We start from the raw sequence: 13,088 nt of genomic DNA, 5'->3' as shown, positions 1-13,088 counted from the left end.
GACCACGAGAACCCTACGGGCCTTAAGCTTGTGCTGCAGATGATTACCCTTCTATATTGCCATGTCTCTAGTCGCCTTGGTACAGCTAAAAACACATGCTTCTTCTCGGCGCAGCTGGCTGACCAGAAGAGTTGTAGGACAAATTAATCATCTCAGCTGCCACACGTCCAACGAGGTTGGCTGGTATGGAACGGCCTACATGGGCACCAATTGCGCCTTTCTGCCCGTTTTTGAGATGCTATACACCTTCTTGAATGTCAAGGTCGTCTTTCCGGCCCGCCGCTGTCGTTCTGTTTGAGGTCGGCTCTGCTGTCTGCGGCGCGGCAGCAAACCCGGTTGCCTTCATCATTGGTCCAGGAACGGCATTGTACGTCAAGCTTCATTTCCCCTTCACTACGCCTTAAGTATAACCTACTCACAACGTGGATTACTTAGCTGATTCTCATTATCTATGCTGTCCCCCTTATAAAACGACACCATTATCAAGCCTTATTCGGCGCTACTTATGGTGTCTCGTCCATTATAGGCCCGCTTATTGGCGGTACCTTTGCCTCAAACGTCTCTCTGGAGATGGTGCTTTTACATCAAACTTCCATTTGGAGGCGTCATCCTGTTTGTCTTTACCTTGCTCCAGCTAAGGATGTCTTGAGGCGGAACCTGCTGCCTCTCATGGTTGCCATGGTTGATTCATCCATTATCAGCGATGTGGGAACGACTCATGTTTGCTATTACATGCCCTTCCTGATCACCAGCACACGCATCATAACAGTTGTGCGGAGCTTCTCACCATGCTCAGAGTCAACACAATCACCGGTCAATGGATCGGCTACCAGATCATATACGGCTTCGGCTTCGGCTGTTGCTTCCCGGAGCCCGACTTGGCAGCGCAGACGGTACTCCCCCACAAAATGTGGCTATCGACGCTTCCCTAATGCTAGACTCTGTTTGGGGCGATATTTGTCTCTGTTGGCCAGGACCTCTTCGAGTGAGATTTGGCTACTTGTCTTGCTCGCATCTCTGGTAGCCGAGTCACTCCTGAGACAATTGTGAGGGCAGGTATCACTGGCCTCTTCAAGATCATTCCCTCCCAGTACCACACTACTGTTCTGAAAGGCTATAATTCCTCGCTCGGGCTAAGCTTTGTGGTTGCTCTCGTCTGTGCTTGTCTTTCTGTCATTGGCAGTCTTGGCATAGAGTAGCGCAATGTCAAAAAGGAAGAGGGGAGGATTTCCAGGAGAAGGGAGAATTCAAAAACATCCTCCCGGCGATAAATGCTTCTGGAGATGGTAAGGGCTTGAGTGGGGCATCAATTGATCCGGAAGAGTAAATATGACTTTAAACGTATATACTGGTGAGAGTAGGGAGACTGAGTAGTATGTATATTCATCTTCTCACCGTCTTTGACATACTTTTATCTTTTCTTACGATCGTTCTTAATTTATTGAGTTAGATCATAACTGTGTACAGATTTCAGGCCCCTTTTCCCCAATACGATGGACATCAGGTGATGATGGTATCAGGCGGGAGAATGAAAAGCCACTACTAACAATCACTAAGAACTTTCCGGTTTCCATTTCCCTTACACTAGTAGTAGGTGTAGAACTTGGAACGATCCATCGGACAACCAAATGTAGGTTCCTCAACATTCAACTTATCCATGTTTTTTAAGGACCCACATTTTCCTGCAATTCGAGCACGAATCAGCAATCTAGGGCGGTTCCGTGGTTCGATGAACTAAGCCTTTCTGGGTGAATCTTAAACTGGGAAGGGGCCAATGAGAGGCTCGGGCGAGCCAGATACTCGTGCTGGATCTCTTTCTTGCTGTGTTTTCTCTCCAAGCACGCTCGGTAAATCCCGCATTGGGCGCCTTTCTATTGGATACGAGTCTGAAGTTTTAGTTAAATAGCCCAGAGACTCGCCGAGATTGTACCGTTGCCGGACTCGGCTTCTCGTGCTTTTTTCCTGAAAATGTTTACTTTGATGCCCTCCACGGGGAACATGCATTTGCCGTGTGGGGATCGGCGCGTTTCTCCTCTTTTTTTTTTGCCTTTTCTTCCCGACGGCTTTCCCCCCACCATGCGGAGTGATTCTGGAGTACGGAGTATAGCAAGTCACATTCCACCCCCCCTTCTCTCCCTCCTTACTACTATGTAGTACTCTTACTCCCTGACGGCGTACATTCCTATTAAAGCCCAATTGATTTTCCCAAAAGACAAAATTGACTCGACCATGACGTCCCCACCTTTCCGAACCCTGTCTTTTCATTTGTCTAATGATGATGAATTTTGAGCACTTTCTTCTTACTTGGCTCCCACACTCATGGGACGATGATGGTTTTCTTTCTTTGTGGAGGAATGGGGTGACTGACATGCCTGATCATGTCCTTCCTTATTAGTCCCGTAGTTTCTCGGCTGCCCGAATTTCACTGTTGGCTTTTCCCTTTTCCTCCTCCACCTTCTTTTTCTTCTATCATTTCCAGTGATCACTGGCCTTCTGTGATAAAAATCGGAAGGTTTTAGCCGGTTTATCGCTTCTTACACCATACACGGTAACTACTGCCCTTGTGTGTGTATCTATGAGTGACCCTATCTAAGTTCACAACCCATTCATTCTAGTATTACCCTGCTATACTCATCAACTTCCATCATGGGATCCCTAAATGATGTTGAGGCATCCCATGATGATCACAAGGATGCCACCGCCCTGGAGATGGATGATGTCCTCCAGGATCCCAAAGGCACTGATGCGTTCAACGAAGCTGCCATGGACGCAGAACTCCAACATCTGGAGGAACAGCTGCGTACCATGAAAAAGTCCCGATTCGAAGTCACGTTATCCAACCCTGCCTTCTTCACCTATGTCCTGGTCGCATTTGCCTCCCTGGGTGGTCTCCTTTCTGGTCTGGACCAGTCCTTGATCAGTGGTGCCAACCTGTACATGCCCGGAGACTTGCATTTATCCGACAACGACGGTAGTTTGGTTAATGCTGGCATGCCGCTAGGCGCTGTTGGGGGTGCTCTAATCCTTTCTCCTGCCAACGAGTGCCTGGGCCGTCGCATGGCGATCATCGTATCTTGCATCCTTTATACCATCGGTGCGGGTTTGGAGGCTGGAGCGATCAACTTTGACATGATGTTTGCTGGTCGGTTCATCTTGGGTATGGGCGTTGGTCTGGAGGGTGGCACTGTTCCAGTCTACGTTGCTGAATGTGGTATGTATCCCTTATCCTCTTTGTCATTGCTACAACCATGTTCCGCGCACTAACGGTTGCAGTCCCCGGCCGGGTCCGTGGTAACCTAGTCTCGCTTTACCAGTTGAACATTGCTCTAGGTGAGGTGCTTGGCTATGCAGTTGCTGCCATATTCATCGACGTCACTGGCAATTGGCGTTATATCCTTGGTTCATCTTTGGTCTTCTCAACCATCCTCTTGGTTGGGATGCTTTTCCTGCCCGAGAGCCCTCGTTTCTTGATGCACAAGAACAGACCGGTCGAAGCGTATGGCGTATGGAAACATATCCGTGGGTTCGGGGATGTAGACGCCAAGAGCGAATTCTTAGGTATGCGACAGGCGGTGGAGTCCGAGAATGAAATGCAGCAGCACACCAAGAAATTCGCGTGGATGGACTTCTTCACCAATCCCCGTGCTCGCCGTGCCATGGTCTACGCAAATATCATGGTCTTCCTCGGCCAGTTTACCGGAGTCAACGCGGTCATGTATTACATGGGTGTGCTAATGGGCGGCATCGGTTTTGACAAGCGCAACAGTGTCTTCATGTCGCTGGTCGGTGGTGGCTCGCTGCTGATCGGCACAATCCCCGCGGTCATGTACATGGAGAAGTTTGGCCGCCGTTACTGGGCCAATGCCATGCTCCCAGGCTTCTTTATCGGCCTCGTCCTGGTTGGGGTCGGTTATCAAATCAATGCAGATAAAAACCCCGTTGCCGCCGAAGGTGTCTACCTCACCGGTATCATCCTGTACATGGGCTTCTTTGGCTCCTACGCTTGTCTGACCTGGGTTATCCCCGCCGAGGTGTTCCCCACCTATCTCCGTAGTTATGGAATGACTACCGCTGACGCCAATCTTTTCCTCTGCTCCTTCATCGTGACCTACAACTTCACCGCCATGATGAAATCCATGACCCGCATCGGTCTTACTCTGGGCTTCTACGGTGGCATCGCCGCGCTCGGCTGGTTCTACCAAATCATTTTCATGCCAGAAACGAAGAACAAGTCTCTAGAAGAGATCGATGATCTGTTCTCCAAGCCTACCTCAGTCATCGTCAAAGAGAACGTCAAGAGTACTGCACAGGTCATCCGTGATCTCTGTCATTTCCGGTTCAAAAAGGTGTTTAGCCCTAGCGCTTAAGTTGACCCTTCTATCTCGATCTATTTTGCTTTTCTGTCATATATGTCATGTCATATACATCCTGTCAGGATATTTCTCCACTTCAACGATTCAAAAGCGAAGGTAATGAGCAATGCGCTGTTATGACCTGTAGTTAAATATGGCTGCCTCGAGCCATTCATTATATTCCATTACCGCTTTCTGCAGAATATTCCAAGGGTGGTGTGATTATAGTGAATATTTCAGACAAAGGGAAATTGAGAAACAAAAAAATCGGTGAATAATCAGCATAGGGTATTTAAGCAGAAATAATCTCTAGATAGTTCAGAGAATTAAGACGACCTTTTTTCTCATATTTGCAAGAGGTTAACAACCTTAGTCTATCCATCCCAATTCAAATATTTATCCCAAACCTATTCATCTTAAGTTACTCTCAATACCTGCTGCACGATATGCTTCATGTCGAGCATCTCCGTCAACTTCTATGGGGGTTGGAGAAATGGATCCAACACTCAGAGACCTCGCTGGCTATAAGATTGACATGCTGATAAGAAAACAAAACTTTGCTAAGTGGGAGCAGGAGCCGAAGATCGCCTCTCAATATCTCAATATTGGGACATTATTCAGGGAAGTAAAATGACAATTGATAGACCCTCCATCAGGAATTTCTATGAGAGTGTTTTCAAGTCTGTTCAGAAAAACACAAAAGAAAAAACCGACAAAAGTGATAGATGAAGAAGGCAATACGGTCACTCAAAAAGTTGCACCAAGGATTCTGAGAGATAATTCTGAGTCCTACAAAGAAATGGTAGCAGCAATTGCAACCCAACAATGCAATGAGGCAATGCGCGAATACCACCAACAAACGAAGGATAGGGCGAAGGCACTAATCATGCTACGTCTTCATGAGTTCGATCCAATACGAACCAAATTGGCCTCTTACAATGATGCAACTGAAGCCTTCAACTGCTTTATCAAACAATACATATTGAGCAATCGTCAGAATGGACAGCAACTTCTCCAAGAGATTGAGCATCTCCATCTGAAGAACTGCAAAAAATCTTGATGATTTCTTCTGCCGACTTGAAGATTGTGTGGAGCATTTGAGAGAAATCGGGTTCCAATACGACGAGAATGCCCTTCAATCCAAAAATTTCCGCTCACTCACTTCGGACTACCGACAAACCATCGATATGACGAACGTGGTCTATAGCAGAAGGGGGCAGGAATTGCCGGACCTGGATGACATCAAACAACAGCCCCAGGAGGTAGAAGTCAGTCTGGGATGAAACAAAGAAGACAAGAAACGAGAGCCGGAGAAGAATAAAGATAGGAGCACAGGAATGAGTGAAATCGAGTGAAATGCCCAGCTGCAGGTTGCAAGGGAAAAAAACCACGACGAAGAGCACTGTTGGACTCTTCATTCAGAACTCAAACCTGACTGGATGAAAGCCAAAGAAGGGAAGAAAAAGGCGGATCAGAAAGGAAACCTCACTGGTCGCTAAACAAAACTCCCAACCCAACGAGACCACAAATGAAGTGTCTTGCTATACACGCCGACAAGGAGATTGAGAAAGCAATCCGAAAAGGACTGAGAAGTAACAAGTGCTTGAATGATCAGGTCAACAAACTGAGCCTGTGAAACGATTCAGTTGTCAAACGAGATAACAGTCAAGATCCAGTTCCAAGATAATAGGTCCAGAGAGTGCCATCTTCCCGACCAGTATGAAATCAAACCTTCCATGTCAAATTCTCGGTACTGACTTTCTGTCTCAGAAAATCACTAGACAGGAAGCAGACGCCGGAGTACAAAGGAAGACTAGAAGTATTCCGCAAGATTGGAGACTACATTGGGATCTATACTCGGCTGACCACTGGTAGAAATAAATTGGCACATGAATGGATACTGAATTCAGGAGCAAATCTCCACATATACAGCGATATGGAACTCTCCGTCGAATGAGCACGTTAGTAAGACCATCAGTGTGGCGAACTCAGAAGCGATTCTCAAAATGAAGGGAGGGGGTATCGTTCTTCTTCACGTCTTGACCTCGATGCGACGGGAGACACAACAAACCTCATTGTCTGAAGTTCGGTATGCACCAAAACTCCTATGCACCTAATTTCAGTCTCAAAATTGACCGAAAGGGGGGTAAAATGCATAGTTGATCACAAGGATTTCATCCTAAGTCTTAAACAATGAAAAATTTACATGCACTTCTCTACGGGAAGGACTGTACTGCTTTAGTCAGTGTGTATATTCGTTGCTCCAGGAAACAGCTCTTCCAGTGCGCGAGAATCCTATCTCAGAAAGCACAACTGAATTGGAAGAGTTTCCTGTACAATAAGAAGTACAAGAGCAGGGATTCTCCGGCGATCCGGTCTGGAAAGTTCACCGTGATTTTGGACATATGAGTGTTGATGCACTGAAGAGATTGATAGATATGTCAACTAGTATTTCTCTTATCAAGAAGCGAATAACGGCACGTGTGGACAAAGATGTTCTATTTGCGAAACACCACAAAGGGATTATCAGAGTTCCTAGAGATCCCGCTAGCAGAAGAGGAATGACTCCAGGAGATCTTATACATGTCGATGTATGGGGTCAGTATAAAGTTACAGGGCTCGATGGAACTTCTGGAATGCTTCTTGCAATCGATGATACCACCAGGTATCAATGGTGCAGACGAATCAAACATAGAGATACTCATCAAGACGCAGAAATCGTTGCTCTGATTGCTGAGTTAGAAACGGCGACAGTTCGGCAAGTACGGTTGGACAATCCACCCAGAAAGAGGAGTTTCGGAAGAGAGAGAACTTGGCTGAGCCTATATCGCCATATAGACATCACCAGAATGGAGCTGTGGGACTTGCTATTCGGACTACGCGTGACGGAATTGCATCAGTCTACAACGACGCAATGATGAGTGATTAAAAGCGAATACTGAAGAGCATTGTTGCAATCCTCGAAGCAAAGACTCAAGAAGCAGTGCGCACCACAAATCTATCACAGCAGCTGCGGCCTTAAGCATGGTCCCCTGCTGTCTACATTAAGAACCGTTCGTCCACTCGAGCGCTGAAGTCAAAAATAACCCCTATTGAGGCACTGTACAAACGAAAGCCGGATCTGTCTAATCTTTGTACGTGCTGTTCAAGGGCTTATGTTACCATACCTCTAGAAGCACGCAGGAACTATCATTCACAAAATGAGCGGATCAGACAGTTGGATCCTCGTGTATGGATGGGATACTTTATGGGCAGCGAATCGGGCTCTATAGTCAGAGTTTGGAATCCTGAAAAGAAGAAAGTGATCCGAACAGACACTGTGAGTATAGCATCCGGTGGGCCAGCTGATGATGTACGATACAGCCAAATCAAATACCATCTTGCGCTCAACATCATACATCTACACCAAATATTATCTCCACAGACCATCCGAAAAATTCATCTTCAGAGTCCGACAATGTCGAAGATTCTCCCTTATGCACTACTGGAGAGCCCTCAAGGTTTTTTATTGCAAAAGAGATCTAATCTAGTCTCAGGAACCTAAAGAGGATAGGTACAAAATGTGTTTGAAGTATCAGAAAGACTGCAATAGAGTCTACCCAGTACATATGCGAAAAAAAACATAAGATGTGTGGATCGTCCCGCTAAGGGACCTGGACTACCCAAGAAGAAGATGTGTATGGAGGGTCGAACACGCAAAAGAATCTGTTCCACCTTTTAATAAGCCCTGCTGGAATTGTGCCAAACGACGTTGCTACCAGCAAGCGGGAGGAAAATAAAAAAAAAAAAAAAAAACCGAGCGTATCTCTAGAGAACGAATGCGCCTCATGTGAAGCTGCCGATTTATTATGTGATGGAAATCAACCCTGCAATAGCTGTGTAAGACTGGAGAAATGTTGTATTCCGCAGAAGCTTAAGAACAATCCGGCTGGCAGATGCAGAGAGTGAATATCTTCGTGAGATCAGGAGAGGCCATGTGGCAACTGCTCTAGCAAAGGAAGACAACCTTCTTCCTCATATTTGCAAGATCTGTACATGATTGCTGCGCATCAGGAGAGTTACCATTCGCAACGGAAAATCATTGTTAATATAAGTAGTGAGTAAATATAATCACTAGTCTACCTCAACGGAACATCATATAAATTCTAAAACACTACAGACGTCCAGAAACAGATACAGTATGTAAACCAGTCAATTCTAAAATATATATATCAACCATGAGAGTAATCGGGAGCTAAATTCGAAAGAAAATTGCTTCAACTGAAAGGATATAAGTGTGTATACAGTATGTAAAGGGAAAGTGCTCGCTCCAAACACCTTTCAACCGATGAATATTCTTAAAAGACATGAAACACAAGAAGAGAAAATGAAGGGAGGATAATATGGTAAATGAAAAGGCAAGAGATTAGCTTAGCCCCTCACTTTCCGGTAACTGGGGGGATGCCAGGATCGTTGGATCAATTTCCCAGCCCAGACGGGGATGACAGCCACTGCACAGACCGCGACGACACGCCAGACCCAGTCCACAGTGATCACAAACTCCAGATCGAAGTATTCGCCGAGGAAGGGCACAGTAGCAGCGTAGAGGAGGGCTGTGCCCAGGAGTGAGAAGATCATTACAGGGTGCCAAGTGGTTATGGCGATGGCAACCATTAGGAGCTCGTTAATCACCAGGGCTGTGAATGATACACTGATAAGTCGGGGTCCAGAGATAGTGTCTAGGAGTATCTGGGATAGGCCTTGAATTACGGCGCCTTGGTATACAGAGATCAGGACCCAGGTGAAGAAGGAGCGGTAGCTTAGGCTGCGGCCGGATTTGAGTTCTTTGTACAATTCAGGGTAGAGGTTCGCGAGGTGCTCGTCAACGTCGCGGTCAAGGACCAGGGAGAAGACGGGGGCATTGGTGTAGACAGTAGCATAGCCGACCATGAGCCAGTTGATAAATAGACCCTTAGGATCAAAATGGCTGGCTATGCTGTACATAGTCTGACAGGCACTAATGATCAGACCGCGATGCATAATAAACTGCGCCAATTTGGCAGACCGCTTGTAGGAATTGCGTCCATGCCAGACCAGGAGTTTGGTGATGTGATGGAACTGTGTGATGCTGAAATCGGCCGCGAGGGAGGCCTGGCGTCCTTCTTTGCCGACAATACCGATCCCCACATCAGCAGACTGAATCATGGACACATCATTTCCACCATCACCGATGCAGCACACTCGCTTTTTAGTATGCTGACGAATCAAGTCCGCAACCTCGGCTTTCTGGGTTGGGGAACATCGACACGCAACAACAGCGGGCAACAAGACGGCAACTGATATGAATGCCGATCGGAATTGACGGAGCATGAGAGCGAGTGATTCGCCATCAATGAGCAGGCAGCAGTCAGTCTTATGGCGTAGAAAGTCCAAAGCTTCCTGGGCAGCTGATTTGTCTTTGACTTTGGCGACTGTATGAATGTGCTGTCCTCTCGCAACTAGTTTTGCAGAGATTGCCACACAGCGTGCTGTCTCCACCTTATCGCCCGTCAACATCCAGATTTTAATACCAGCATTGCGGAGAAGCTCCAACGACGGCTTAACATCTCGTTGTAAGCGGTCTTCGACGCCGGTTACCCCAAGGAGTTCCAGGTCTCGTTCAAGATATTCACTAATCACCTTGGTCATCCCAACGTCTCGGCCTTGGAGAGCGAGCGACGCCTGCTTATACTTCGCATCAAATTCCTGGTACTGTTGCAAGGAGAGCCGTTTCCTTCCCACAACCAGAGTACGCAAGCCCTCCCGAGCCATGTTGGCGGTCTCCTCATCAAGCCAATCGTTTGCTGCAACGATCGAGGACATGACCGTATCAGCTCCTTTTTGATAAAACCAGATTTCTCGTTCTTGTTTGGGAGATTCTAGTATCCCCTCATCCGTTTCAAATTGTACGATAATGCCCATACGCTTGCTATCCGAGGTGAAAGGGAAGATCTCGAGAATGCGGACACGTACAACAACGCTCCGAGTGTGAGTAGATTCGAGAACTATTGTCTGGCGGTCACGGTAGGCTAGCTTGAGCCCAACTTCCTCTGTATACCGGACAATGGCAATCTCATCCGGCGAAGAGGCCTGGTAGTTTGTTACCTTCACACCATCCTCTTCATCCGTTGTCGGCGTGACATTATGACATAGAGCAAGGGCTAGAATAACATCTCTCACGCGCGAACCTATCTCTCTCCGTGTACGGGGAGCGGCCCCAAGTCCCGTTTGAGTTCCGAAAGCGGTTAAAGGGGTAGTCAAGGAACTACCAGAAAAGCTCTGTTTGACATATGAGGCCACCTCCTCCATAGCGTCATTGGCATACGAGACAGTTCCAACATGGATCTTTTTCAACTCCATTTCTACTAAATATTAGCGGACTATCGACTCATCCAGGTGCAGGAAAGAAACTCACCGTTCTGAGTCAGAGTTCCTGTCTTGTCCGACAGAAGATACTCAATCCTACCAAGATCCTCAGGTATGGTACTTGTTCTGACAACAGTGCCAGGTATGTCCTTATCCCGTTCGATGAAACGACCGTACACTGATTTGGCCATATCCAAGTTGACCCGCAAACTCATAGGGATAATGGTCGAGAAGAGGATAAGATAGATCATGATCGCGACATACCACTTTTTATCATTAGTCGGTTGGAACCCTTCCAAAGCAACCAAAATTATCGACAGTGTGAGTGTCAAGACGCATAGAATTTTGGTCAAGTTGTTGATTTCAAATTCTAACAACCCCACTTTCGAGCGAGATGCGGATGTTGAGAGAGCCGCTCGCGTCTGTGAACCGGTATAGACTATGACGGCATATGTTATCGTATTTGATGCAAGCACCGTGTTAGCCCAGGCCGTATTATCAATAGTCAAAGGAGCAGATTTGGCTTGAGCCCCTTCGGTACCAGAATCGTCGCCATTGTTTGTCTTATCGACATGGGGGTCGTAATATCCGGCAGGTGGCCCTAACTCGATGGTACCGACGAAGTCATTGACGCTCTTATCCGGTGCGCTTGCAGTAACTTTCAGCCTGGTGAGGTCCTCGAGCGAAAGGTTCTGGGACAGTACAGATGGTAGACGTAGTTTCCAGTCCGTTTCACCGTCCAGCTGATCTGTGCGAATGAAGGTATCACTAGCCGGTGAGACATTTGTTGCTCCTGCCGCAATGCTTGAGCTAGGCTCCGCTGATTCCTGGTCCGCCTGTATGAGCTCCGCGGGTGCTTCCGTCACTGAATCTTGCCGAGCAGTATCATTCGAGACACTTTTTAAGATGACGACATCGGCAGGAAGACGTTGGTTTTTGCGAATTTTCAAGACGTCACCAACTTTTAACTCACGGGATTTCTTAGTGACTTGCATGGCATTTTCGACCTCAGGACTGACATCGCCAGACGCAGAGACCGGCTGTCTTCCAGAGGGCTTATCGAACGATAGCACGGAAAACTCCTCTGCATTCGCTTCAGCATCCCTTCTCCGGCGACCGATATCATCCAAAGCTTCTTTTCCAAGTGATATGGAAACGACGAATGCTAAGGGTGCAATATAAGAGGACATGTAGCCTATTCGAAGCACAGGAATTATCTGCGAAAGCGCGACAAGGAGGAAATAGATGTTGAAAAAGAACGAAAATTCGTTGTACAATGTACGAGGTAAGAAGCTCCATGGGGTGTATTTCGCATTCGAGACAATATTTGGAGGATACTTGGACCTTTGCAACTGTCCTACAAAGACATCACGTGGGGGCTTTGCTACCACATTCTCATTCCCATTTGACGCCGAAGAGCCAAATAAGAAACTTGCTGCTTTGATACCCGAGAAGCGGAACCGACGACTTTTGTGCGGCACCCGCTCATCATCTGCAAACGAGCGAGTGGAACTACGTCTGCCTCCCTCGAGTAGCGGCGCATCGTCATCGGTATAATTGCGAGAGTTTGCATGAGATCCACGAAGGCCATCATCGTCCCGATCTTCGAGCAGATGGTCCATATCCTCCGATCCTATATGGGTCCCCGAATCGTTTCGCCCCCACATCCGACCCCTAACACCCATGCGCAGATTCCTCAGCGCAATCCCCGGTCCATGATCTTTTTGTTTGGCTGGGTCGTTCCTTGAATGTGGAGAGTTGATAGTTGCTGTACTTGGATCAAGCTCCTCCAAGTCGAGATCGTCGTCCGAATCGGAATCACCAGCAATGCTGGTACGGCCGTGGGGGTTTAGATAATCGGATGATGAAGGCATGGTGGACAGATCACAGACAAATGCGGTGAGAATCCCACATTCAGGGAGCAGTCCTCAAGCTCCTGCACTGACAAATGATATCATGTCACGTTGAGTTGAATCCAAGGCCTTTCCAGAGGATCATTGTTGTTACAGGAGGGAGAGATTCGGGGCTCGGATTGCGCACGGCGCCGACAGTTATTAACAAAGTAGGCGGAAACGTATGGAGAGGTAGCAAGGGGTTATATTGGTATCTTTTATTGCCCAAATAAAGGGCGTTCGTAATCTTGAGTGATGGTGGCCTAGAATATGGAGATTTAATATCTTAGTCAGGAAGGTAAGCCCAATCACATGATTGGATGGCGACAAGAGACTCTGCTGATTGTGGCGCATCAATCAAATGGGTTGTGGTGTGAAACGGCGATGTCATATGCGGAGTACCAGAAAATGAAGGTTAAGATTGTAGGACCACAGTCTTACGTTAATTAAATTGTATGGT

The 13,088-nt window shown here is 47.2% G+C and overlaps 3 protein-coding genes across 3 annotated transcripts; 2 read left to right on the top strand and 1 right to left on the bottom strand.

The window, feature by feature from the left end:
• Positions 1-280: 280 nt before the first annotated feature.
• On the top strand, positions 281-1,178 carry BDW43DRAFT_181912 (uncharacterized protein). The gene is made up of 2 exons (XM_032038889.1): positions 281-367; positions 436-1,178. The coding sequence occupies exon 2, from the start codon at positions 571-573 to the stop codon at positions 1,048-1,050; it is 480 nt and encodes a 159-aa protein (XP_031904549.1). The 5' UTR covers positions 281-367; positions 436-570; the 3' UTR covers positions 1,051-1,178.
• Positions 1,179-1,906: 728 nt separating this feature from the next.
• BDW43DRAFT_264015 (putative MFS sugar transporter) lies at positions 1,907-4,640 on the top strand. The gene is made up of 3 exons (XM_032040625.1): positions 1,907-2,548; positions 2,616-3,211; positions 3,274-4,640. Exons 2-3 carry the CDS (start codon positions 2,647-2,649, stop codon positions 4,365-4,367), a joined length of 1,659 nt encoding a protein of 552 aa, XP_031904548.1. The 5' UTR covers positions 1,907-2,548; positions 2,616-2,646; the 3' UTR covers positions 4,368-4,640.
• A 3,695-nt stretch (positions 4,641-8,335) lies between these two features.
• On the bottom strand, positions 8,336-13,052 carry BDW43DRAFT_264013 (aminophospholipid-translocating P4-type ATPase NEO1). The gene is made up of 2 exons (XM_032040624.1): positions 10,786-13,052; positions 8,336-10,732 (listed from the first exon to the last, which is right to left on the bottom strand). The coding sequence occupies exons 1-2, from the start codon at positions 12,608-12,610 to the stop codon at positions 8,763-8,765; spliced, it is 3,795 nt and encodes a 1,264-aa protein (XP_031904547.1). The 5' UTR covers positions 12,611-13,052; the 3' UTR covers positions 8,336-8,762.
• Between the last annotated feature and the right edge of the window lie 36 nt (positions 13,053-13,088).

The sequence above is a fragment of the Aspergillus alliaceus genome (genome assembly GCF_009176365.1).
Source record: "Aspergillus alliaceus strain CBS 536.65 unplaced genomic scaffold BDW43scaffold_5, whole genome shotgun sequence".
NCBI lineage: Eukaryota > Fungi > Ascomycota > Eurotiomycetes > Eurotiales > Aspergillaceae > Aspergillus > Aspergillus alliaceus.
The sequence above is the reverse complement of the archived record's forward strand: the minus strand, read 5'-3'. Positions and strand labels throughout refer to the sequence as shown.

Coding starts and splice junctions, on each gene's coding strand:
- BDW43DRAFT_181912 (XM_032038889.1), top strand. CDS start 571: ATGGTGCTTTTACATCAAACTTCCATTTGGAGGCGTCATCCTGTTTGT.
- BDW43DRAFT_264015 (XM_032040625.1), top strand. CDS start 2,647: ATGGGATCCCTAAATGATGTTGAGGCATCCCATGATGATCACAAGGAT. Junction 3,212..3,273: donor AGTCTACGTTGCTGAATGTG/GTATGTATCCCT, acceptor TAACGGTTGCAG/TCCCCGGCCGGGTCCGTGGT.
- BDW43DRAFT_264013 (XM_032040624.1), bottom strand. CDS start 12,610: ATGCCTTCATCATCCGATTATCTAAACCCCCACGGCCGTACCAGCATT. Junction 10,733..10,785: donor AGGAACTCTGACTCAGAACG/GTGAGTTTCTTT, acceptor AATATTTAGTAG/AAATGGAGTTGAAAAAGATC.